Genomic DNA, 25,165 nt, shown 5'->3' on the forward strand with positions numbered 1-25,165 from the left:
AGCAACTGCCTTCGGCTCAGGTCATGATCCTGGAGTCCCTGGATCAAGTCCCGCATCGGGCTCCCTGCCCAGCAGGGAGTCTGCTTCTCCCTCTGACCCTCCCCCCTCTCATGTGCTTTCTCTCTCTCTCATTCTCTCTCTCTCAAATAAATAAAATCTTAAAAAAATAAAGATTTTATTTATTTATTTGAGAGTGACAGAACATGAGTGGGGATGGGGTAGGCAGAGGGAGAGGGAGAAGCAGACTCCCCACCAAGCAGGGAGCCCAATGCAGGGCTCGATCCCAGGACCCTGAGATCATGACCTGAGCTGAAGGCAGACATTTAACCCACTGAGCCACCCAGGTGCCCCAATAAATAAATCTTTAAAAGAAAAAAAAAAAAAAAGCAACCCACTTCTACTTCTCCTTAACAAAGGGGACAAGGGGCATGGGGCAGTGGATTGGAGCCACTCAAAGACTGACACTCAGGCCCAACTCCAGGATGGAATGTCAGGGCCAAGCATCCCAGGGCAGCCATGTGGTCTAGCGAAACCAACATGTACCCAAGCACAAGCCTGGGCCTGGGAGGGCTTAGGATGCTGACACCAGCTCAAGACAGGTAGATGGAGGAGAGCAGCCCTGTTCCCTTCCAAAATCTTCTGACTCTCCCTGCCCCATCCTCAGCAAAAGGCCTGACTCACCATGTGATGATGCCACAGGAGCAGGAAAGCACCTAAGACTGCAGGGGCCCTGCCAGGGTAATGGTCAAAGAGCCTCCAGGACAGAACGGGGCCACAGAGAAGCCCCTGAGCCGCCTGTCCTCATTTGTCCCATGCATCCCCATCCTCCACGGGCAGCCGGAATGGAGTGGCCCCGAAAACTGCTCACCTCACCCTGGCCTGCAGGAGCCAGACCGAGGAGCAGAGCTGCTGTACCTGCCCTCACAGCAAGAAGCTTGAGAACATCTCAAGGAGAAGACCGCGAGCAGTCTTAAAGAACAGGAATTAAGAGAGGCTTAGAAAAAAGCAGCATTTTCTGCCCTTGCCAGCCTCATGTGAAACTCAAAGGCCTTCACCCATCCTGGCTGGGATTACCTGAGCCAAAAACCAAATACTGAAATAAGACAGACATAAAGCCAGAGGACTTCAGACACTAAGGCAAAAAGGGAGCATGTTGAGTGAGAAAAAACACGAGAACACAGGAGCCAGATCAGATGGCCTGGATTTGAGTCACAGCTCAACCATTTACTGGCTAAAGACATGGGGCAAATCACTTTTCTCACCTGAGGTTACTCACCTGCAAATGAGAACATCTAAAGGCCTTTACTTAAAATTCATACTGACAAATGAATCACACGCTAGAGCAAGAGTACTAATTCTTACATAGTGTCACTTGGGACTTCTGGAACCCAGCTGCTTCTAAGCCCCCAAGAACCGCCTGTCCCTATCACATCTACCATATGGACTAGATGAGACCGTGTACATGCAAGTGCACTGAACACAGTGCCCCAGAGAAGTCAGTGATCATCACAAATAAAGGGGAACTCGAAATGACTGGGGCATACTCACAGAGCAGAAAGAAACTGTATGTCCAGGACCTTGAATCCTGAAAAACAACTGCCCTGTGTGCTACAGGGGCAGGAAGGCAGGCCCCTGGATGCCCTGGGTCAAATGCCTCAAACGAACCCCAGGGCTTCTCCCAGGGTGCAGAGCCTAGAATTCAATCCAACCAGAACACACAGTATAGCCACCTCCTCCTCCTGGCAGCTGACTCCAAGCAGAAACAAGGCTCTTCCTCAAAACCAGCATGACTCCCAAGTCACCTGCCCTCTTCAGCCAGAACCCTATCTGGCTCAGCAACCGCTCTCCTGGTCTGAGACAGGTTTCCCACCATGCCAACAGTCAGGTCTACCCTTCTCCAAAGCTGCTTTCCTTGATCCACCCCCACCCCCTCCCAGGAAAATAAGGACTGGCCAGTCCATGAACTTGGCTGAGGAGAAGGGACCTCAGGGTTCTATCGTGTGCAGAGGAAGATACTTTTTGCTTCAACTTGTTTCAACCTGGGTAGAGAAGATCCAGACAAGCTGCTAGGCACCTGCAGGATGGACCAGGACCCCTCATGTTAACAGCACCCCTTATTAAGCACTTACTGTGACCCAGCCAGCACTGTGCTACCACTTAATAAACATCACCTCGTTAGAGACCTCGAAGAACCCTGTGAGGTAAGAACTGTTATTACTGCCCTTTTTTAGAAGGGGAAACTGAGGCCCAGAGCGGTTACATCATTTGCTCAAGGACAGCCAGCAAAGCTGGGATTTACACCAGGCAGTCAGACGCTACATCCTGTTCTCAGCCATCAGGCCACACTGCCTTCTGAGCCTCTGCCTCAGGATTACATCTCTCTACAGTCCTGAAGTGGCGTTTCTGGAACAGAGTGCCTCAACTTCCCACAAGTTAACGTTCAAGAAGGAACCCACACTCACTCCCTTGGCAGTCCCATTGTGTGTCCGCTACCTTCCCTGGGGCCCGTGAACATAGCTTTACTCCTTGCTCTCATCACAAACCAGTAGCCACAATTCCAAAACTCTGGCCCCATGGTGCCCACACCGCCCCCATTCCTCAGCCTTGGCCATACCAAAGTTGTTGGTAGGGTAGCGTTTGCGGAGCCGCTCCGTGAGCCGTGACACCTTGCTGCGCAGCACCTCGTTCTTGCTCAGGAACCCGTTGTCCTGCAGAACCAGCTCGTCTTCTGCTGGGCACGGGGCACCTTCCTCATCCTCCTGTGGGAACAGCTCCTTCCAATCCTGCCCACCTCGAAGCAGGGCTCCAGGAGCCATGTGCAGAGGTCCCCAGCACGGCCGACCCCACGAGGCACGGGGACAGCCAGCTCAGTCACCCTCCCCCTGCCCGGCCCCTGCCTGCCTCCCCAAGGCTCCTACTTACCAGCACCACCAAGTGTGTCTCCTGCCTCCCAAGGTGCGCGGGAGAAGGAGAGAAAACAGAGAGAGATGGCAAGAAGAAGGATGCCGCCGGAAGAGCCCCGGGCAAAAGGGAACACGGGAGCGCCGCTCTGAGTTGTCTGAGCACGCCACAGAGGGTGACGTTCACAGAGGCCCCAGAGAAGGAGCCCAGCGACAAATCGGCTTGAGAGAAGCTGGGTACTACGGCTTCTCAAACTGGGTGAAATAATGCATTAAAAGTTGCTCATTACTTCAATAGAAGAGAACACAAAATATCCCTCAGAATGTATTTTCAGAAAACTTTTGCTTCATTTAAGTTTTACACATTTTACAGACGTTAAGTGTGAACTAGTCCAAGATGTAAAATGTGGTCACTACTGTGGGTTAGGAACCAAAGAGCCCGAAAGCCCTGGTGTATACACTCCCTACACCCCCAGCACCAAGATGCACAATCTGCAGTCGTGTATTCAAGTCTGGGCGAAACCTTTAAGCAGTTGAAAATGCAAATGCAGACGTAGACGAGGCGGAGGCGAGAGTGAAATGGGCTAGGGTAAATCACAGGCAACGCACAAGGCCCTTTCTTATACCTCAATGTCCCCCTTTACAAAGAGACGGAGAAATGACTTCCTGCTATATGGAAATGCAACAGCACAGCTGTGACAAGGGCCACCACACTAGGACTCAGGGACCAGGGACAAGGAGGGTGGGGGCAGGGGTGGGGACTAGGTGACTTTTCTAAAGGGGACAGTCACTCCTCAGCTACACTGACCACTGCACACCCGGGGCCACCAGAGCTGCTGATTTTTCAGAGGAACTAAAAATCCAGACTTGTCATTGAAATCTCTCCATTTGTAAATGTCTTTAGGTCTTGGATGCCAAATAAAATGCTTCTGTAAACTACCAGTTTGAATCACTGTCTTAAAATCAGGAGGACTCCTTGACCTAGTCCTTGGCCTACAACCGCTTTCTCCAACTTCCCCTCCCTGCCCCCCAAAGAGACATCTTTCAGACCTCATTCTGCGTAAGAGCAGTGAGAGACCCGGGACAGTGCCTTCCCCCAAATCTGCCTCCCCCACATCCAAGGCACCAAGCCCAGAGTCTCCAGCCTAGGTGGTAAATGATCCACCCCCCAACACAGGGTGCTTCCCAGAGGCTTCCAGAGCCATCCCACCCCTGAGCATGCATGACAGATGAGTAGGTCAGTCACAGAATGGGCAGAAGTTCAGAGGCACCCTTTCATCCAGTGAGCTCTAGCTCACAAGTTCTGACTGCTCATTTGGATAAAGAGAACTGAAAAACCTAGACTTGGGATGTGAGAAACCACCTGGCTCCCAGACCACACTTCTGGCCTGATCAGTAGAGGGTGGTGGGGAAGGGCCACCCACCTCAATCGCATCTTTAAACTCCTCATCGGGCTCAGCCTCCTCGGCTTCCTCCACACTGCCAGGCGTGAGGTCCTGGGAAGAGAGACTATTACAGAAGGAGAGGGAGCGCGGCCCTGCCCTCTAAGGTAGAGGCCACCAGCTTCCTGGAGCAAACATCCAGGTTCCCTAAAACACCCATTCCTGCCCCAGAGGAGATGGCACAGATGCAAGAAGGAAGTCACACGAAGGAGGGCACTCTCTGACCTAGCAGAGACGGGGAGACGGGCCCAAGACCCCGGCTGGCCCGATGGCGGCTGCGCAGCACAGGTGCTGGAACCACAGGGCCTGGTCTGAGTCCCGGCCCCACCACCCTGGCACAAGAACTCTGTGCCTCAGCCTTCGCCGCCGCAGAAGAGAACCCTCTCATTCTCAGAAGCAACCTACACCTCACAGGGTCAGTATCTATAAAGTACTTAGAATAGCGGAGTCACCATTCAACAAAGCACACAGTAGCTGTTATCATTACAATTATTATTATTAAACATTTCAAAAAAGAGGAGACCAGGGAAGCAGCAGGAACTGTAAAGAGGCCAGGAGCTCTGTGGCATGAACAAGCTGGGAACTAGAAGGCCCCACAACCCGCCCGCAGGAGACTCTGCCCTGATGGTGCGGGGCACTCACCTCTGTGGGCGTGGGTGCAGGCGTGCAGTCCGGCAGAGCAGACTTTCCCCCAGCCTCCAGCAGTGACGGGCTCTCAAAGACGCTGTCTTTCTGCCTGGGCTTCAGCCGCCGCTGCAGACATACCCTGTACTCAGACACCACTACCCAGGGCAAGAACAGAGTGGGAGGCAGAAACAGGATGGAATGAGTGGTGCTCTGGGGGTACCCCCTTCTACAGGTGGCTGGCCTCTTCCACCAGCAGCCCACTCTCTGCTGCAAGAAAGTCACCCTCCTAACTCTGAACAGATCACCTAACCTAAGCCTCATAAGCAAAACAGAGATCCTACCCCTCCACCCCATGTGATTGTTATAGAGAGATTAAATGTAGTAAGTGCTCCACGAATTATAGCTTCTGTAACTAATTATCCAACTACAGGGAGGAAAACAAATATAGCAATCACCCAAACATATGTAGAAGCCCAGGTTTCTGTGGCTCAGGGCCTCTCCAGATTGCCTCACGGCTTTAGAAGCGAGACGGCAGATGAGAAGTCCAGGATCACAAAGAGAAGTAGCAGCTACTCCAGGTGGCTGCGTCCCAGGAGGCGGGTGGCAGCACTGGGAAAACATCCCTTCCTCATCTCCCAGAAGCCACCACATCACATAAGCAGGGATTCACCTGCCTCGGGATGGGAAAGGGACCCTGACCGTAGCAGCCTCCCCTGGATCCCCCCTGACGTCTCAGATGCAAAGCCCAGGAGCCCTCCCAGAAACTACCCTGGTGTGGTGCTGCCCCCTTGTGGAATGCAGAGCAAACGGATGATTAGCTGTAGAGACAGACAAGCGGGGGAGCCTCACCTAGCCCCCCCAGAGCCTGGGCCCCATCTCTGCCGAGCTGTCCACGGCTTACCTCGGAAGAACTCCACATTCCCCAGAAAGAGTGTGCTGTTTAAAAGGGCAAGGACCCAGCACAGGGGTAGCAGATACAGCATGCAAACCGTGCCCAGAAGAGCCCCATAGAACCTGCATTGACAGAGAGGAACCACAGCATCAGAAATTCCTGCGATTAGAAGGAAACCACTCTGGAGCACAGCCACATGGCAACGGGCACACTTAATAAACATGACATCTGCTAATCAAACAAGTGGGTGAGAGCTTACACGGTGAGTTATGTTTCTACTATTAAAATATTGTTCCCACACCTAAAAGGTGTCTAAACAAAAGCCATACATCCCAGCCCACAAGTTCACGTGCAGGTCTGCACACAAGAGCCTCAGAGGCTCTCCTCCCCTGAGCAAAGCCCTGCAGGGCAGCGGTGGGGAGGACCAGGGGCCACTCACTGCGAGGACGTGGCAGGGTTCTCCCAGCGCAGCACCCGGTAGGCAGCTTCACAGGTGCGGCACAGGCAGCTCAGGAAGGCCTCCAGCTGGATCAGGCTGTGGGCACAGGGGTGGGGGGGCCTTCCGTGAGCCGCACACCCACGGGCCTGCCAGAGCTTGGGGCCACAGAGCCTAGGACTTCACGGGCACAGCTAGCCAGGGACAGCTGGTCTCTTCGAACCCATGGGAGGGGCCGGAGAGCTCAGGAGAACCTGCGTACATTTCAGTCCCCCTTTCAGAACCCCTACAGAGATGCACAGAAGACAAATGTTCCCGCCTGGGTCTCTTCCTAGCTGTTGATGTCGGGCCAGCTGCTTAACTTTCCCAGGGCCAAGGTAAAATGAGGAGCAGGGTAGCCCCCCCTCACAGACACACTGCAGCTGCAGGATAAATGGCAGGATAGAGATCACTGTGTCTTCACCTGGGGTGTAAGGCAGACTCACTTGGAGAGTTTTTTTTAATGGATGCACCCCCAGAAACAATGAATGCATGCTGCACCCAGATCTTGGTTTCTGAAGGGCTCCATGGAGAAATGGCTGATTCCAGAGCGGGAGCAGTGCAAGCATAAGATGAATCTGAATATCATATGCACTCAGAGATGATGGGCGGCTCAGTCGGTTGCCCATCCAACCCTTGATTTTGGCTCAGGTCATGATCTTGGGGTTGTGGGATCAAGCCCCACATCAGGCTCCGTGCTCAGCAGGAAGTCTGCTTAAGATTCTCTCTCCCTCTGCCCCTCCACCCCCACCCTCCCACCCCCATGCGCGTGCGCTCACACACTAATAAATCAATCTTAAAAAAAAAATAATGGGGATATATCAAAAGAACACAGGAGCCAGTTCAAAAGAGCTCCTACTGCCAAACCTAGGACAATGAGATCAAAATAATGACAGTAATGGATTACAACCCATTAAATAAAATTAAGAATCTTGAGTTCATACTGATAAGATGGAAGAGCTCTTTCTTAGAGCAGATGCTAGCTACAATGCCAATTAGAAAATCACCTTCACAACTATCACAGTAATAAAGTGATAAAGATAAGACCCAGCAATGGTCATTTTAGAGTAGAGAAACCTTAATCAAATGATCAAAGTTAGAATCTCCCCTAATGGGACAGACTGACATCATGTACCTCGATATGATACACTGACAACAACACAATGCTTGTCATACTCCTGCAAAAATGCAATCTAATCATAAGGAGACAACCCCAAATTGAGGGAAATTCTACAAATAATAAGCTCATCCTATTTAAAAGTGTCAAGGTCATAAGAAACAAAGACTAAGGAAGTATTCCAGGTTACAGGAGACTAAGAAGTCATAAAAAACTAAGTGTAACATATGACTCGGGACTGGATTCTGGAGGAGGGAAAATTTATATAAAGACCTTGCTAATACCACTGGTAAAATCTGATTATGAACTATATATTAGATAACTGCAGGAATGCTAATGTTAGCCATGTAAAATTTTCTAATTTTGATTATACGATTATGAATATATAAGAGAACATCCTTGTTCTTAGGAAAGAAGTATCTGGGGTAAAAATGCATGATGTTTGCAACTTACTTTCAAATGGTTCAGTAAGAAAAAAAATAACATGCAAGTGAAGAGCAACAGATGAAGCCAATGTGGCAAATGTTAATAATTGTTCTAGCTGGGTAAAGGGCCTATGGGAGTTCCTCTGTATTATTCTTGCAACTCCCATTTGAGTTTAAAGTCATTAAAAAAGGGAGGGGGATACCCAGACCCCACTCCCGAAAACTGAGTCAGACGGGGGCCAGGCTCAGGCCTCCATTTGTAACTTTCTTTTGAAGCTTTGCAGATGCCATGGTTAACGTTATTCAACGGTCTTAATGTGGCTCTTCGGAAGTACCAGCTCTGTCACACTTAGGAAGCTTCTCGATAGTGTAGTGATGGTGACTAACCTTTACTGAACACTTCCTGGGTACCAGACACTCATTCAGTCTTCACAACCACCTATGAGGTAAGTCTACTATTATGCCATTTAACAGGTGAGGAACCTGAGGCACAGGGAGGCTGAGCAACCCACCCAATGCCACAGAGCAAGTAAACGGAGGGCTGGGATTTGAACCCTGGCCGCGGCTCACGTGTGCATGCGCTCGGTCAAGACCCTAAACTGTCTCTCTAGTGGAAAGAACACAAGTTGTGAAATCAGCTAGATCTGGATTCTTATCCCAGCTTGGTCACCTTTCCGCTGTGTAAGCCTTTATCTTCAACCATAAATGGAGGATAATAACAGTAGCTACCTCCCAGAGCTGTTCAAAAGATCAAAGGGAAGAACATCTGTGGTTTCCCTTGTACAACGCCTCACACAAAGCAAGCACTCAGTGTGATGGCCACTATTACTGTGACCATGTCCCACCTCCCTGGCCCCTTCCATACTCACAAGCTCTTCACCTCAGCCACAGCCTCGGGGCGAGACAGGCGAACTTTCTGGAGGTCCTCCTGCCTCACGCTGTGATACTTCCTCCGCATCAACTCAGACTCAGGCAGCCGTGGCCGGCAAACCTCCTGAAGGTAGCCCAGAAGGGCAGGCACTGAAATCATCAGGGCACCCACCGAGTACCATGCACCTATGGGATCAATAACACTGCAGGTAAATGAGGAGCAAGGACCAGGAGCCTCTGCCCACCAGATACCCACATGCTCGCCTCCTCCAGGGCTCTGTCCAAAAGGCCTTCCCTGATCACCTTGGGTGAAAGAGTATCTCCCCTGCTCACTCTCCAACCCTTTAACTCAGCTTTATTTTCTTCTCACAGAATTTACCACATGACTGATTATAGGCATAGTTGTTGTCTCCTCTACAAACATAGGCTCTTGAAGGCTGAAACTTTATCCGTTTGATTACTACTATAGCCCCAGACCCATTTTTTTTTTTTTAATATTAACAAACCTATGCTAGCACATAGTAGGTGGCTCGTGCCTGGAGTCTGGCCGCTAGGAGATCCCCGTGACTGACACTCTGACCTCTGGGCCACTGGAGCAGACTGGAAGCCTTTCCTTTGGCTTTTAGAATACCACAGACAGACCACTGTGAACTGAGAAATGGGGAGGCTGAGAGAAAATCCAAAGGATCTTCTTCCATGTAGCACGGTACCCCCAAAGCAAGCTAACAGAGCACTGGGCACAGATTAAATGCTAGTTAAATATGTCATAGGAGAAACAGAAAATGAGGTCTTATGTGAAAACCGGGTTTATTTTCAACCCACTGAATCCATATCTCTGTAGGAAATAAAGGAGACACTTGAGAAATGCAAGTTTGATAGAAGAATGAATACATGAATAAAGGACCCCACTCCTCAGAACATTCTGTCTCAGGCCTTTCACACATCTCCCCCCAGGGGTTCAGCTTTTTCTGTAGCTACCTGTCAGTTCAAACAGGAAAGGGGCTGGGTCCTGGTATATCTCGTCACAAAAGGTCCCCAGGAGACATCACTACCTAAGATCTCTAGAGCCATCCACCTGTCCACACATCTACCTCAAAGGCTTCATGCCACAGACCCCTCAGAGCTGGTGACTGCCCAGCAGCCCCCTCCAGGCTCACCTGCTGAGCCAGAGAAAATCAACATATGTGGCAAAAATCTCTTAACCATTCACCTTCCTGGCACCTTCACCCCATGTCATGCCCCCACTGACCCCAAAATCAGCTTGGAAATCAAAATGGAAAAAGGTCACACCACCAGTATTCAGTCAAGAAGGAAACTAATGATAGCTACAATACATTGGCTGCTTACTCTATGTCAGGCACCGTGCTAAATGTTATAGACAGGCTACCTCGTTCCTCACAACTACTCTCTGAGGAGAGCACTATTATTATCCTCCCTTTAGAGATGAGGAAAATTAGGCCTTAATAAACAGGTTAAAGAACATGCCACCTCAACAACCCACCCAGGATTCTAGCCCAGAGTGTGTCTCTCCAGAGCCGGTTTTCTGACATCAAGCAGACATGGAGGCCAACTCCATGGCAAGACAAGCGGCCACTTCTGGGAATTCCTTCCCACATCCATTCACAAAAACCCCCCGCCCCTGGAATCAGTTCTTACCCTCATTCAAAGTGAGGAACAAGATGTTGAGGCCCAGGCAGGTCAGCAAGGAACACAAAGGCATCTGCCACCTACAACACAAGAAAGTCCTGGTCACTAAAGATGGCCACTCCTCCAGTTGGGGTTGGGGGAGGAGACAACCATCACAGGTGGATCATCAAAACCAGGACCAAGAGGAGGGGGCCTGGAGTTCAGAGGGTCAAGGAGAAATGAAAAGTGGGCCTCTTACATAGGCAACTGGGAGAGGAGTTAAGGTCACACATTAGGCCCCGGGATAAGAAAAGGTATCCTCTCAGAACTAGACCTGTGGAACTTTCTCCCAGAAGGAGAAGAATTTATAAAATATCTGTTAAGAAACCCAGTTAATACTGTTTAACCATGTTTTGTAAGGTTCTGGTCTCTTTAAGAGGTAACAATGACGAATTTTCTTCTTTAAAATTTTCCCTTATTCTTTTTTACAATTTCACAGGAACATATACTCACTATGCAAGATTCATCTAATACAGAAATCAAGAGAACAAAACGTGAAGGATTTCTATGACCGCATTTGTGACTTTCTCTGATTTCTGAAATTTTGAGACTTTAACATATGTTAATCCAAAAGGAGAAAAAATAATGAAGATTTTGTTTTAATATATCAAAAAAGAAACTAAAACCGGGGTATAGCATTCTTTCAGCAGACATGCCCTAAGTGAACTGGAACAGCCGGAAGCACATGCAGACCCAGCCCCCCCCCCACCACCACCAAATAGCAGCGCAGAGGGCCCCAAAGAGGAAAGAAAGAAGACCAGAGACTTGAGTTGCTGAGGACAATCAAATTCTGCTGGCTTCGTCCCTGATAAAGGACATTTAATAGGGGAAAAGGAGCACAGATGTAACAATGAAGGCATGGACGCCTATAGTCTAAACAGCAGTGTAGGGGCGCCTGGGTGGCTCAGTCATTAAGCGTCTACCTTCAGCTCAGGTCATGATCCCAGAGTCCTAGGATCGAGCCCCGCATCAGGCTCCCTGCTCAGTGGGAAGCCTGCTTCTCCCTCTCCCACTCCCCCTGCTTGTGTTCCCTCTCTTGCTGTCTCTCGCTCTGTAAAATAAATAAAATCTTTAAAATTAAATAAATAAAAAACTTAACAGAATATAGCATCTATAAGGTCAGTCAACTGAGGGAGAGTCAAAGAGAAAAACAGGCAAGCTGCTGGCAAGCAATGTATTCGGAACCTAATGTATTTTAAGATTTTATTTTATTACTTACTTGATAGAGACACAGCAAGAGAGGGAACACAAGCAGGGGGAGTGGGAGAGGGAGAAGCAGGCTTCCCGCTGAGCGGGGAGCCCAATGTGGGGCTCAATCCCAGGACCCTGGGATCATGACCTGAGCCAAAGGCAGATGCCCAAAAATGAGCCACCCAGGTACCCCCAATGTATTTTCTTGTGCTGTGATTGAGGTATTTCAGTTGCTAAATGAAGTTCACTAAATTATGTGCTTTTATTCTTTTGTGGGGAAAGGGGGGGTAGTGGAAGGGCAGAGGGAGAGGGAAAGGGAGAATCTCAAGCAGATGCCCCGCTGAGCACAGAGCCAACACAGGGCTTGATCTCACAACTCTGAGATCATGACCTGAGCTGAAATCAAGAGTCAGACACTTAACCGACTGAGCCATCCAGGTGCCCCTGCTTCTATTTTTTCATGAAAGTTATGAGTAAGGGAATGAAATGACCTGTCTGCTTTTCTCTGAAAACCCAGCATTCCCCACTGTGCCACCCTAATTAGGCCGCAGAACCAGCTAGTGGCAGCTACAAGCGTAAGAGCAAATTAAAAGTCTGGTCTAAGGACAATCCCACTTCAGAAATAAAAACATCATACAGCCACTGAAGTCACTTTCACTGTAAAACCTCCCCATTCTTTCTCATATCTTTACTGACACTTCAGTCATAGAAATCCACCTACTAAGGTAGCTGATCCCAGAAGAGAGGTGTCTTTTAAAAATCTAATGCACCTCTAGGCTTCAGACCTAACAGACAAAGCTCAAGATTAGGTCCCTCTTGAAAGTCAAATCCTCTTTACTAAGAAAAGAACAATCAAAAGCACAAACTAATCTGACAGCCATTTTCACAGACCAGTGCTCTGTCTCCCAGTGGCACAGAACCACAAGCTCCTGGGAGCTCTTTAGGCCAAATGCTGCTCCCCCTCCATCCAGTTTTAGTCAATCCCACCACATCCTCAGATTTCTAATTTCATAAAATGGAAAAACCCTAACATATGAGTGCCAAGAAACACTAAGAGACCAGTGGTGGAAAAGGTGAAAGGCAGGCTACATTTAACTTTTGTGCTTTGCCACAAAAGGGTAAAACACACAAACATATTCACACACCTGCATGTGTGCACAGCAGAAAACCCGAAGACTAAAATTCATTTCAGCTGGATGGTCATGGTGGGATTATAAAACAAGTCCCTCATACCATCATCTCCCCTAACCCTTGCACCAAGGGGACAGTGATCTAATGATAAGAACATTGCTATGGAATACAAACCCACTCACTTCTAGGGCTAATGCCATAAATTAAAGGGGTTCTGAGGTGAACAAGAAAAATTTAAGGCCTTGTTCAGGGAGTAAAAAATAAACCTCCCACTATTTCCAGACTGAGGTAAGAATGAATATTCAATAGCACTCTTAGAGGTTAACCCAACTCCACTTACCCTGCCTCCTGCCTCTCTCAGAGGACTGGAAAGTTTTATGGGAATCTGATGAAAACTAGAAGCTTCCCCCTTAGAAATACACATGCGTGTACATACAAAGGTTTACGTGTAGTTTCAAGAGGTTCAGTGAGCCCTAAAGCCCCACTCACAAGCTCCAGGTTATGAATGTCTGCTCTGTAGGACAACCAGGTTTTACGTGGCTCCCAATATTAGGAACACATGACCTTTGTGGGGGGAGGGAGTTTCACTTGAATTTGATCCAACCTTTAAATCTAATTTCCAATTTGCACCATGAGGAAGCAACCAGACAAATCTAAGTAGGAAATTCTCCAGGACTGTCAGCTCCGTCTCCAGCAAGTCAGTATCATGAAAAAGAAACTATTTTAGATTGAGAAGACTCAAGGGACGTTATAACCAAATAAAATGCACAGTCCTGGATTGCAATCTGATTTGACCAAAACATGACATTCTTGGGACAACTGGGGAAATCTGAATATGAACTGGGTATAAGATGATATCAAGAAATTATTAACTTTGTTAGGTGTGATGTTGCTTTTTCTCATTAAAAAAAAGTCCTTATTATTTAGAAATAAACTGAAGTATTTAGGGAGTGAATAGCATATATCTGTCCTTAAAATTCTTTAAGATAAGAAATAAAGTGACCTGAAAAGGGAAAAAAGAAATTATATGGAGGATGAAAATCAAAGCAAAATAACAAAAAATTTTGAGCTCCATAATCCTAAAAGATTAGTGAAAAGGGTACCTGCTTATTCACAGGTACTTGTATTTAACTTATGTTCAAATTTACATCCTGATTTTAATATTAATTATGCTAATACTGATAGAGAAGGAAAAAAAAAAAACTCCTTTAAAATTTAGAAGGCCCGATGTTCAAGGCTAATTAGCAGTCCTGAGGTATGTATGAGCTTACTGAATGACAAAGAAGAAACTCTGGTGAAAGACCATCTGGTTCCCAAGGCCTAGCTCTCCTGGGGTAGGTCTGGAATAAGCCCAGGGAACCAAAGGACCTCCCAGAACCACTCCTCACGAGGGCAGAAAGGACAGCCCAGCAACTGCCTAAGTGGCCAGCACAACTATGGAGAAGGAAAGCAGAAGGTCTAGCTGGTCAGAGCAACTCTACAAAGTCTGTTACCTGAGCAAGTACCGGACACCGTCACCTGCATCCTTCAGGGGTTCCAGGTAGATCTCCAGCCTCTTGTAGGACAGAACCAAGTTGAAAAGATCAAATGCCGGGGACTTGGTAGGGGCAGGTGGAGACTCCAGGGGAACCTCAGGCATCACGCTGGGGCTCACCTCTGGCCCACTCCCCTCACGCTCTGATATCTGCATCCTGCAACCATAATAATTCCTGACATTTGCATTGCACTTCCAATCCCCAACACACTTCTACTTACATTAGTCTATGTGGTGCCTATAATAAACCTGTGAGGTAGGAAGGGTTACAGGTAGAATACCCATTTCACAGAGGAAAAACGTTCAGCAGGGTGAAGTGAATTGCCCAGATATAAAATCCTGCTCTTCTGACTCTCCAACTAATGTTCTTTTCCCCACAGACCTATCAAGAGTATAAACCATAAAGACCAAGCGCACATGGCTGCTGGGAAGAGGCAGCCTGATGTCTAAAGAGAAATGATGACCTGGAATATTTTTCACCCACTCCTGACCTGGTTAATTCCTACTCATCCTTCAGGTAATGGCTGAAACATTGCTCCCTTGATTTGAGAGGTCTCTGCCAATGCCCCCAGTCTGGAATGGGAGACCCTCCCCAATAATCCCAATGGATCATGTACTTGCCCTAACAGCATTTATCACACCAAAGTAAAACTCCCTGCTTTCTTGCGGGTCTGTGCTTAACTTGGAGCTCCACCAGGTCAAAAACTATGTCTTCCATTTACCACTGCTTCTGCACACAGTGGAAGGTTAATTAATGCTCACTGAAAGAGTGAACGAACTGTCCATCCTCTCGGACTCCCGCCCCGCCACATCTTCTAACGCTTCCTTCTCCTTTCTGTTCCCAACAACTTCCTGGACCATTCCTGCCCATTACCCTCCCTTTTCCCTTGAACCCCACGGGGCAGTCACCTCCTTCCATAAGGCCCCGTTCCCATCTCCCCTCTCCGATGCGGAGACCCTCACCCTCTTCCCTAATTTCAAAGTCCTACCCCAAACCCTAAAAAGAAAAGGAGGGGACAGAAAGGGCGGAATCTTGACGCACAGCAACATAAGCCAGTCCCTCGCAATGGACTGCAACCTGACCTGGGATTGGGGATGGGGATGTGACCAAGGGGCCACCGGGAGCCTGAAATACCGCAGGTGGAACTCGGACTAAAGGGCCCAGGGAGGGTGCAAGGTAAAAAGCCCTGGAGGGGGTAAAGCTGTTCAGCGCCGACAGAGGCCTGGACCACCACCACCTCTGCAGCCCACGGAGCCCCTTAGGGCCCTGCGGCCCAGACCAGGGAAGGCCACGCCCAAAGTCGCTGGGCCAGCAGGTGGCGGCCCCCGCTGCGTCCAGGCGCCCAACTCCACACAGTCGGCAGAGACCCGGAGGTGGGGAGGGGGTGACACCTCACCTACCCGGTCGCTGGGTTGGTGGGGGAGGGGCGGGGACGGCCAGGGAGCACTGGAAGGGCCACTAGGCCCGGGAGCGTTTCCTCAGGGCCGCCCCACCCCGAGGATGCGCTTCTTCCAAGGGCCTCTCTGAAGTCGCAAACCGGAGAGCCTCCCCCGCCTCCCCCGCCGCCGCCGCTTCCGGGACGCGAATTGCTCTGCGGCGGCGTGTCCATGACGTCATCACGCCCTCCCCGCCTTCCGCTCCAGCGCAGGTGAGCGCCCTCGTCAGCACTGCGCCTGCGCATCTTTCCTCGCTTAGCCCCGCCCAGATTCAAGTAGATCCCTGAGTGACCGCTAGTCAGTGAGTATTGCGGAGCCTCCGGGGCAAGAGGTTTACGGTCGTGTATCTCGCCGCTTTGGTCCAAATCCAACCCATTCGTCTAAGCAGGAGTCAAATGTCTGTACCTCTTCTCTGATTCTCCGGGCGGGAAGTTATCATTTACCAGACATTTACCCTCCAAACAGCTGGAACCTAGACAGATCCAAATCCCCACACCGTCCACTAAGCTATATTCAGAAATCCTCATACTTCTCAGAGGAATGGGCCTGGCTTTGTGGCTGGGCCAGGCTTGTCTGCTGGACTCTGCCTCTCCTCCTTTAGGGTGAGTCTAGAAGTATAGAGAAACATTTTTTTCTTTAATATCTTAGCTACCTGAAATTTCCCAGGTAGTTAAGTAAATCAGTAATTTACTCCAAAGGTAAATTTTGGTTTCTTTGCAATTACTCGTTGGGTGGGCCTGGACCACTGGCCTCACACTGGCTGTCGCCAGTAGTATTATTGGTTCTCTCTTCTGGCAGCTCTGCAATTGAGAGATATTATTCAAGAACTAGACATTATTCAGAGGGAACACTGGAGGATATAAGAAGGCTCTAAAGACCAGAAAGGGACAACAGTCACGACCAATATCAATGAACAAAGGCTTCCCCCGGTAACTAGACACTGGTCAACTAGTCTCCGCTTTTGGGAGTCTAACTCTGAATTTTGTATAATGAAGTGTTCCCAGTTCCTTCTTTCCCTTCTCCAGCATTCTGAGTCTTCATTCTTTGCTTCAAATCCTAATGTCACTGGTAAGTGAAAGAGACTGAAGGAGAAAATAAAATAGTAAAAGAGGATAACTAGGGGCACCTGGGTGGCTCAGTCGTTAAGCGTCTGCCTTCGGCTCAGGTCATGATCCCAGGGTCCTGGGATCGAGCGCCGCATCTGGCTTCCTGCTCCGTGGGAAGCCTGCTTCTCCCTCTCCCACTCCCCCCTGCTTGTGTTCCCTCTCTCGCTGTGTCTCTCTCTATCAAATAAATAAAAAATATTTTTAAAAAAAAGAGGATAACTAATAACTTGACATTTTCCAGAGGTTAGTCTTTGCATCTCTAAGCAAGGGTGTGTATGGCCCACATGATTGACTCATAAACCTCACTGTGGCCCTTGGAGAAATACTAGTGGGAAATGCTGGGTAGAAGAAGCTGGAAAATAGGAGTGGGAAGAGGAAAGAATTTCCAAGCACACCTACTTCCACCAGATGGCTCCCTCGCCCACTCTTACACAAACCTTGGGAGAGCTGCCTTTCAACTTGGAATTTTTTGTCTTGTGATCTCTCCTGCCACCATTTCCACCACATACCAGATTTGTCACGCTTCGAGCTGTATTCATTATTTCTTTCTGTGTAACAAATTAGTTCAAAACTTACTGGATTAAAACAATAATAAATTTATATTTTCTCACATTGGTTTTTGGCTTTTGGGGGGTTTTGGACAGGAAATGGAGAGCGGCCTCGTGGGCGTCTTTGGCTCCAACTTTCATGAGATTGCAGTCAGCCATTGGCCACGGCTGCCATCATCTGAAGGTTTAACGGGGCTGGAGGATTGGCTTCCACAGTGGCTTCCTCACACAGCAGACAAATCGATGCTGGTATTCTTATGCTGATAGGCTGGAAGGAGGTTTCCCGTTCCTCACTTGGCACTCACCAGAAGGCACCTCGAGTGTCCTCCTGACATGACGTCTGACTTCCTACAGAGCAAGAAATCCGAGAGGGAGGCACAAGATCTTCTATGATATAGCCTCAGAAGTCACACACCATCATTTTCACAATATCCTATCGTTTTTACAGGTCAGAACTATTCAATATCCCAAAGTATAGTGGGAGGCTTATACAAGAGCATGACTACCAGAGGGTAGTCATTGCGGCAGGCCATCTTGGAGGCTAGCTACTAGGTGCTGCTCTGTGGGCTTAGAATACCCTTCCTCCTCCACCTGACCTCCTCCCACACACCTTTCAACATCCAGCTTGAATGTCAAGTCCTTTGTGAAGCTTTCCCCAAATAATTCCTCATTTCCTCCTCTGTGTTTACAAAAAAACTCTGATCCTATTAAGCACCTATTACCTTGCATTTCAACCTATCTCTAGAATCTCCCTTTGTTCCTGAGAGCAGGGAGACTACAACTTAACAATCTTGGCAGAGCCCCAGTTTCTGCCAAGTATAGAGCTTTGGCATAGTAAATATTCAATGAATGTTTATTTTAAAACAAATGAATAAGTTTATAGCAGCAATGTCCACAATGGCCAAACTATGGAAAAAGCCAAGATGTCCATCAACAGATGAATGGATAAAGAAGATGTGGTATATATATACAATGGAATATTATGCAGCCATCAAAAAATGAAATCTTGCCATTTGCAATGACGTGGATGGAACTAGGGGGTATTATGCTGAGCGAAATAAGTCAATCAGAGAAAGACATGTATCATATGATCTCACTGATATGAGGAATTCTTAATCTCAGGAAACAAACTGAGTGTTGCTGGAGTGGTGGGGGGGGTGGGAGGGATGGGGTGGCTGGGTGATAGACATTGGGGAGGGTATGTGCTATGGTGAGTGCTGTGAATCGTGTAAGAGTGATGAATCACAGACCTGTACCTCTGAAACAAATAATACATTATATGTTTAAAAAAAAATGGGGCACCTGGGTGGCTCAGTCGTTAAGCATCTGCCTTCGGCTCAGGTCATGATCCCAGGATCCTGGGATCAAGCCCCGCATCAGGCTCCCTGCTCAGCGGGAAGCCTGCTTCTCCCTCTCCCACTCCCCCTGCTTGTGTTCCCTCTCTCGCTGTGTCTCTCTCTGTCAAATAAATAAATAAAATCTTTAAAAAAAAAAAAGATAGTAGGAAGGGAAAAATGAAGGGGGGGGAGTCAGAGGGGGAGACGAACCATGAGAGACTATGGACTCTGAGAAACAAACTGAGGGTTCTAGAGGGGAGGGGCTGGGGGGATGGGTTAGCCTGGTGATGGGTATTAAAGAGGGCATGTATTAAATACATGCACACGTTCCTTGAGTGCATATCATTTAGAGCTGAAATCCTTATGGTTAGATGAAACACCAGAAATATGAGGAAAATAACCCTGCCGAGGAATAGCTGAGCCCGAACAGCGGTGATTCCAGCTAATAGATCAGGTGTGGTTTCTTTGCTCCCTTATGTTCTTTGGATGTGATTGTAGCATTTGTGGGCTTGGGGGTCAAGAACTGAAGATAACTGGTGCTGGATAGAGGAGCCTTATTTTTTATTATGGCAGCTTGCTATTTTTGTAACATTGTGATTGAGTTGAACACAATCAAAGTACAGTCACTGATTTCCCCTTTTTCCTGGATGAGTGAGCAGGTGATGAAATATGCTGTCCACATCCTTGGACATGTCCAAATGGACAGGGTTTGACTACTACTTCTGTTTGAAATGATGCTGTGTTTTGGTTGTGGCCCGAAGCTTTGAAGTGCTACTTGGCATCTCCTTTCTTCCACGGAGTTGTCATGTCTTCAAACATGACAGATTGGGTAAAATACTAGTTAGGTTGAGTCTGGCTTGCCTCCACTCGTCATCTTTGTCATCCAATAGGCTTTTGTTTGTTTGTTTTTAATGGTTTTTAACTGACGTTCATCAAGAGCAGTGAATACCTAAAACCATGCCCTTAATGGAGGAAATCCTATCGAAGAAGGTGCATTTCTTTACCAGAGCTGTGTCATACCATCCTTTGGGCCCTCTGCTGGAAAAGTAGAATCAAGTCTCAAATAATGCCTTTTTAATTGTATCCTCTAGTATTATAGATGTAGGACAGTACTGTATCATACCTCTGTGAATGTAAAATATCTTGTACCTGCTTTATGATACGTAATAGTGACCGTGCTTTATCAGAGCTGTTTTTAATGACGTTTTTCTAGAATGTTTTCTTTCCAGATGATGATTGAGAAGCTAATAAAAAAATGGTGCCAGGTGCCACAACAGTAACAGAACTTTGCTGTTTTCTGGGGTTTTGTTTTGTTTTTTACCTTTCCCCCCCCTTTTTTATTAATGGAGTGTGCTGGATGTCTCTATAATTTTGTTCAGATGACTGCAGAACCTGGAAAAGCTGTTGCTGCTATTGATGCATAACATACTGCTATTGGTCTTTTTATATAAATAAATAAATATATATATATACACATAGATATACATATATATATAAATAATTTGAATTTTTGGAAACTTTAGCTGTGCTGTCAACTTTGGAAAAAGTATCCCAGTTGTACCGTGTTGGGTTGGCATTGTACAGAAATTAACAGCCATATTGGTCTAGAAATGTTAAACATAATTTTTTCCATTTGTACAGGGGTAACGCACTGTATTAAATATGTAAGGTCTTATCTACATGGGTTTGATTACAGAAACTAATAAAGTATTCTCTAAATAATGAAAAAAAAAGAGGGCATGTATTAAATGGAGCGCTGGGTGTTATATGCAAACAATGAATCATGGAACACTACATCAAAAACGAATGATATAATGTATGGTGATTAACATAACATAATAAAATAAAATTTAAAAAACTACAATGAAATACCACTTTGCAAAAATAAAATAAATGAATAAAACAGAAAATAGCAAGAGTTGGTGAGGATGTGGAGGGACTGGACCCCTTGTGCACCATTGTTGGGAATATAAATAGTGCCTACTCTATGGGAAACAGTCTGTCATGTCCTCAAAAGATTAAATATAAAATTATTGTATGATCCAGCAATGCCACTTCGGGTATATACCCAAAAGAACTGACAGGGTCTCGAAGAGATATTTATGCATCCATGTTTATAGCAGCATTACTCACAATAGCCAAAAGTGTGGAAGCAACCCAAGTGTCCATTAATGAACAAATGGATAAATAAAATGTGGTATATACATACAATAAACTATCCAGCCTTAAAAAGTAGGAAACTTCTGACACGTGCTACAACGTGAATGAAGCTTGAGGACATGAATGCTGGGTGAAATAAGCCAGTCACAAAACGACAAGTATTGTACCATTCCACTTCGATGAGGCACCTGGAGCACTCACGTTCATAGAGACAGAAAGTGGATGCCAGGGAGCTGGGGGCAGGGGAGAGTGGGGGGTTATTGTTTAAGGGAAACAGATTGTCAATTTTGCAAGATGAGACGTGTTCTGGAAATGGTTGCACAACACTGTGAACATACTTTAATACCACTGAATTGTACACTTAAAAAATGGTTAAGATGGTAAATTTTATGTTGTGTATTTTGCCACAATTAGAAATTTTTTAATGAAAGAATGATGGATAAACAAAGTGTAATATATCCATGTAATGAAATAATCAGCCATAAAAAGGAATGAAGTACTCACACATGCTACAACATGGATAAACTCTGAAAACAATCTGCCACATGAAAGAAATTAACAAAAAAGGCCACATATCGTATGAATTGATTTATATGAAATGTCCAGAATTAGAGACAGGAAGTAGATCAGTGGTTGCCAGGCACTGGGGGGCTGGGGGCTGGGGGGAAGGGCAGGAATTGGGAATGACTTCTAACAGGTACAGGGTTTCTTTTCGGAATGATGGAAACATTCTGGAATCCGATGGTGGCGATGGTTGCACAACTTTGTGACTATACTAAAACCACTGAATTGTACATTTTAAAACTGAGACTTTTTATGTTACATTGTGTTAAAATGTATGTGATGTGAATTATGTTTCCATTAAAAAGTGAATGAATAAATAAGATAAATATTTGACCGGTAAGTATTTTTAGATTGTCTTTAATATTTGCATTTTCTCTAGGATTCACACTTAATATTTGAGTATAGCTTTTGATTAATAGCTCACCACCATTGCTCTGAAAAGAGTTCAATAAATACATCTTTATGTTCTTGTACCTGGGAAAGAAGTCCCCTTGAGTAATGAGTTTCCCAGCTGTGAGACAGTGAGTTGTCGGACAAACACAGCAAGGAAATGGATGTCTGCAGTTACATTCTGACTCAATAGCTCTTGGCAGCCATGAAAACAACTATTCGTCAAACACAGGCACAAAAAAAGCCTCACGGAGCAAAGCAGTGAAAACCTCAGCAATAAAACCTTGTGGCCTCCTGTGAAAGAGACAGTTAACTGTCCACCAAAACGTCTCATCCACTGGTATAGAGTTGCAGCTGGGCAGCAAATGCCCAGCCAGGAACTACATTCCCAGCCCCTTGCATATAGATTGGGTCATGTGACTCACCAAAGGAAGTGAGTGGAAGCGATGAGTATCACTTCTAGACCAAGGCATTTAAAAATCAGAAACCTCCTCCTTCCTCTCTTCTCCCAAATGCCAGCTCAGTGCAGAGGCGATGGCCAGGCCACGAGGTGGAAGGAGACTGAGTCCCTGAATCATCACAGTGGAAAGGCTCCCACTGACCTGGGATATCCACAAAGGACAGTTATATAAGGAAGAAATAGGTTTGTATGTGAATAACAAAGAGATTTTTATTAAATTAGACTACTGAATTCTTGGAGAGTGTTTGTTACAGCAGCTAAACATCAATATTCATTCATTCCACTGAACGACTATTTATCATGGGCCTTTCAGGGGAATACAGAAATGGATAGCCCAGAATTCTTTCCTCAAAAGGTTCTAATTCTAGGAGCATCAGCTGGCTCAGTCAGTAGAACATGCAGCTCTTGATCTCAGGTTTATGAGATTGAGCACCACGTTGGACATAGATGTTACTTTAAAAAAAAAAAAAGCTCTAATTCCAATTAAATTGGAGAATTAGATGGCAGACTAGTTGAATAAATATGCCACCAGTGGACTTCTGTAGGTGACCCACCAAAAAAACCTGAATAGAACAATTACCATTAAAGAAATTGAAAGAATTCACAAACTTCCTCAATGGCATCAGGCCCAGATTCTTTTGTAGTCAATTTTTATCAAACCCATCAATAAAATGATTTGTTAAACTATTCCAAACGAAACAAGATGTCAAACTTCCCAATTTATTCTGTGAGTCCAGAATTAAACCATCACTGGTACAAGAGCCAGGGAATAGCACACACACATACACACATGCCAAGTATCATCTGGAATATAGCCAATTTAAAAATAATAAGGGTACACCCACCACACAACTGAACGCCTCTATTACTAGCTAAATATGCAAGAGAAATGAAAGCATACAACCACACAAAGATTTGTACCTGAATGTTCACACCAGAAACTTGAAGCAATACAAATGTCCATTAACAGGTGAATGGATAAACAAATTACAATCGCATAATACTCCGTGATAGTAATGAACAAATATTATTACCAAAGTAGCACAAATGAATCTCAAAATAATTAAATAAAAGAAGCCAAATACCTCCCCTCACCCCAGAAAAAAAAGCACATATCATACATATATGTTATAATTATAAACTAATATGTAGTCACAGAAAGCAGATCAATGGTTGCTTGGGGGTGGGGGAGATAAGAAGGAATTACCAAGGGGCACAAGGGAGCTTTTGGGCATTATGGATATGTTTACTGTCTTAATTGTGGTGATGGTTTCACGAGTTCATACATATGTCAAAACTTCTCAAAGTGTACATTTAAATTATATGCAGTTTAATGTACACTAAGTATAACCTAATAAATCTGTTTAAAAAAAGAAATATCTAGGGGCGCCTGGGTGACTCAGTCGGTTAAGCGTCTGACTCTTAATTTCAGCTCAGGTCATGATCTCAGGGTCATGAGATGGAGCCCCGCATTGGGCTCCACGCTGGGCAATGAGCCTGCTTAAGATTCTCTCTCTGCCTCTCTCCCCCACCTTGTGAGTACGCGGACTCTCACTCTCTCTAAAAACAAAAAAACACCTAGGCAAACACTTCCCCCTTCTGAGCATCATCTACAAAATGCAGTTATTATCTGAACTGTTCACCAGTTCATATAAGGATGGAATTAACTAGATGTAAAAATATTTCACAAACTGTGAATATAAGATTACAGGGACATTGTGTAATCTTTATTACTATTAATGCCATTATCAACAATATTATTATCATCACTATCATGGTCACTGCAAAAAGACTCCATCCACCTATGTTAAGATCATTGAGGTTAAAAAAAAAATCACTGAGGTAGTTCATCTTTTTTTTTTTAAGATTTTTATTTTTAAGTAACCTCTACACCCAACTTGGAGCTTGAATTTACAACCCCAAGATCAAGAGTCACATGCTCTACCAACTGAGCCAGCCAGGCACCCTGGTAGTTCATCATTTTAATTTAAAAAACAAACCCTGAGGGGCGCCTGGGTGGCTCAGTTGGTTAAGCGACTGCCTGCAGCTCAGGTCATGATCCTGGAGTCCTGGGATCGAGTCCCACATCGGGCTCCCTGCTCAGCAGGGAGTCTGCTTCTCCCTCTGACCCTCTTCCCTCTCGTGCTCTCTCTCTCTCTCATTCTCTCTCTCTCAAATAAATAAATAAAATCTTTAAAAAAAAAAAAACCTGCAAGTTCACTAGTCCCTTGGGATGGCTGGGAGGAGAGGGTGACAAGCTGATAAATACAACGGAGTTTACAGTTTACCAGGGAAGGGAGGAAAGATGTGTTGTGATGCCCAGATACAAAACAGTGAGGGAAGCCAACCACTCAGAAACACCCGCCCCCGCCCCCGTGCCTGGACAAATTTTGATTTGAGTGCAGTCACGGAGGAGCCCGCAAAACATAATGAGGGGAATCTGTGAACATCTCACCACTGACACCTGAGAATCCGCGGTCAGTTCATCTCTCTCTAGATGGGCTGGCACCTCAAGAAACAAAAGGAGAGCAGGACATCCTCCTTCCAGGCTGAAAGGAGGCAGACGGGGGTACTACTGGGAGCACAGAGCAGGCTCCAGGGAATAAAACGGAAGGCAAAGAAGGACCTTGGGCTCTGGAGAAAAGAGGATCCCGACCTTCATGTAGTTAACAGTAACTTTTAACACTTCTGTGCTATCTTTCAAGAAAGCTCAACTCAGACCACGGGAAAGAACAGTGGAGGGATCAATCCGTGGCCAGTGAGATTGTCATTTCTCAGGTGGGAAGAGAGCCAGGGTAGCGTCGGGGAGAAGGAAAGTAACAGTTACAAGCACGTACTGTGGTTCTGCTCTGCACCTTACAAACATCACCTGA

The 25,165-nt window shown here is 46.4% G+C and overlaps 1 protein-coding gene across 12 annotated transcripts in view; it reads right to left on the bottom strand.

Annotated features, from left to right (window-relative positions):
* The window catches only part of ZFYVE27 (zinc finger FYVE-type containing 27), a 32,987-nt gene extending 17,096 nt beyond the window's left edge, over positions 1 to 15,891 (bottom strand). For 2 of the 12 annotated variants that reach the window (XM_073904360.1, XM_073904352.1), the window contains exons 1-11: positions 15,692 to 15,889; positions 14,250 to 14,447; positions 10,405 to 10,475; positions 8,748 to 8,934; positions 6,301 to 6,396; positions 5,871 to 5,983; positions 5,425 to 5,493; positions 4,985 to 5,124; positions 4,325 to 4,396; positions 2,923 to 2,943; positions 2,615 to 2,759 (exon numbers count right to left, since the gene is read on the bottom strand). In XM_073904360.1, the coding sequence (XP_073760461.1) occupies positions 2,615 to 2,759; positions 2,923 to 2,943; positions 4,325 to 4,396; positions 4,985 to 5,124; positions 5,425 to 5,493; positions 5,871 to 5,983; positions 6,301 to 6,396; positions 8,748 to 8,934; positions 10,405 to 10,475; positions 14,250 to 14,446 (1,111 nt within the window). In that variant the 5' untranslated portion in view covers position 14,447; positions 15,692 to 15,889. The other 10 variants (XM_073904354.1, XM_073904361.1, XM_073904353.1 and 7 more) reach the window with 10 other exon arrangements.
* Positions 15,892 to 25,165: the final 9,274 nt, after the last annotated feature.

This window comes from Callorhinus ursinus, unplaced genomic scaffold (genome assembly GCF_003265705.2).
Source record: "Callorhinus ursinus isolate GAN/ISIS: 27379988/994484 unplaced genomic scaffold, GSC_fseal_2.0 scaffold20, whole genome shotgun sequence".
NCBI classification, from domain to species: Eukaryota; Metazoa; Chordata; class Mammalia; order Carnivora; family Otariidae; genus Callorhinus; species Callorhinus ursinus.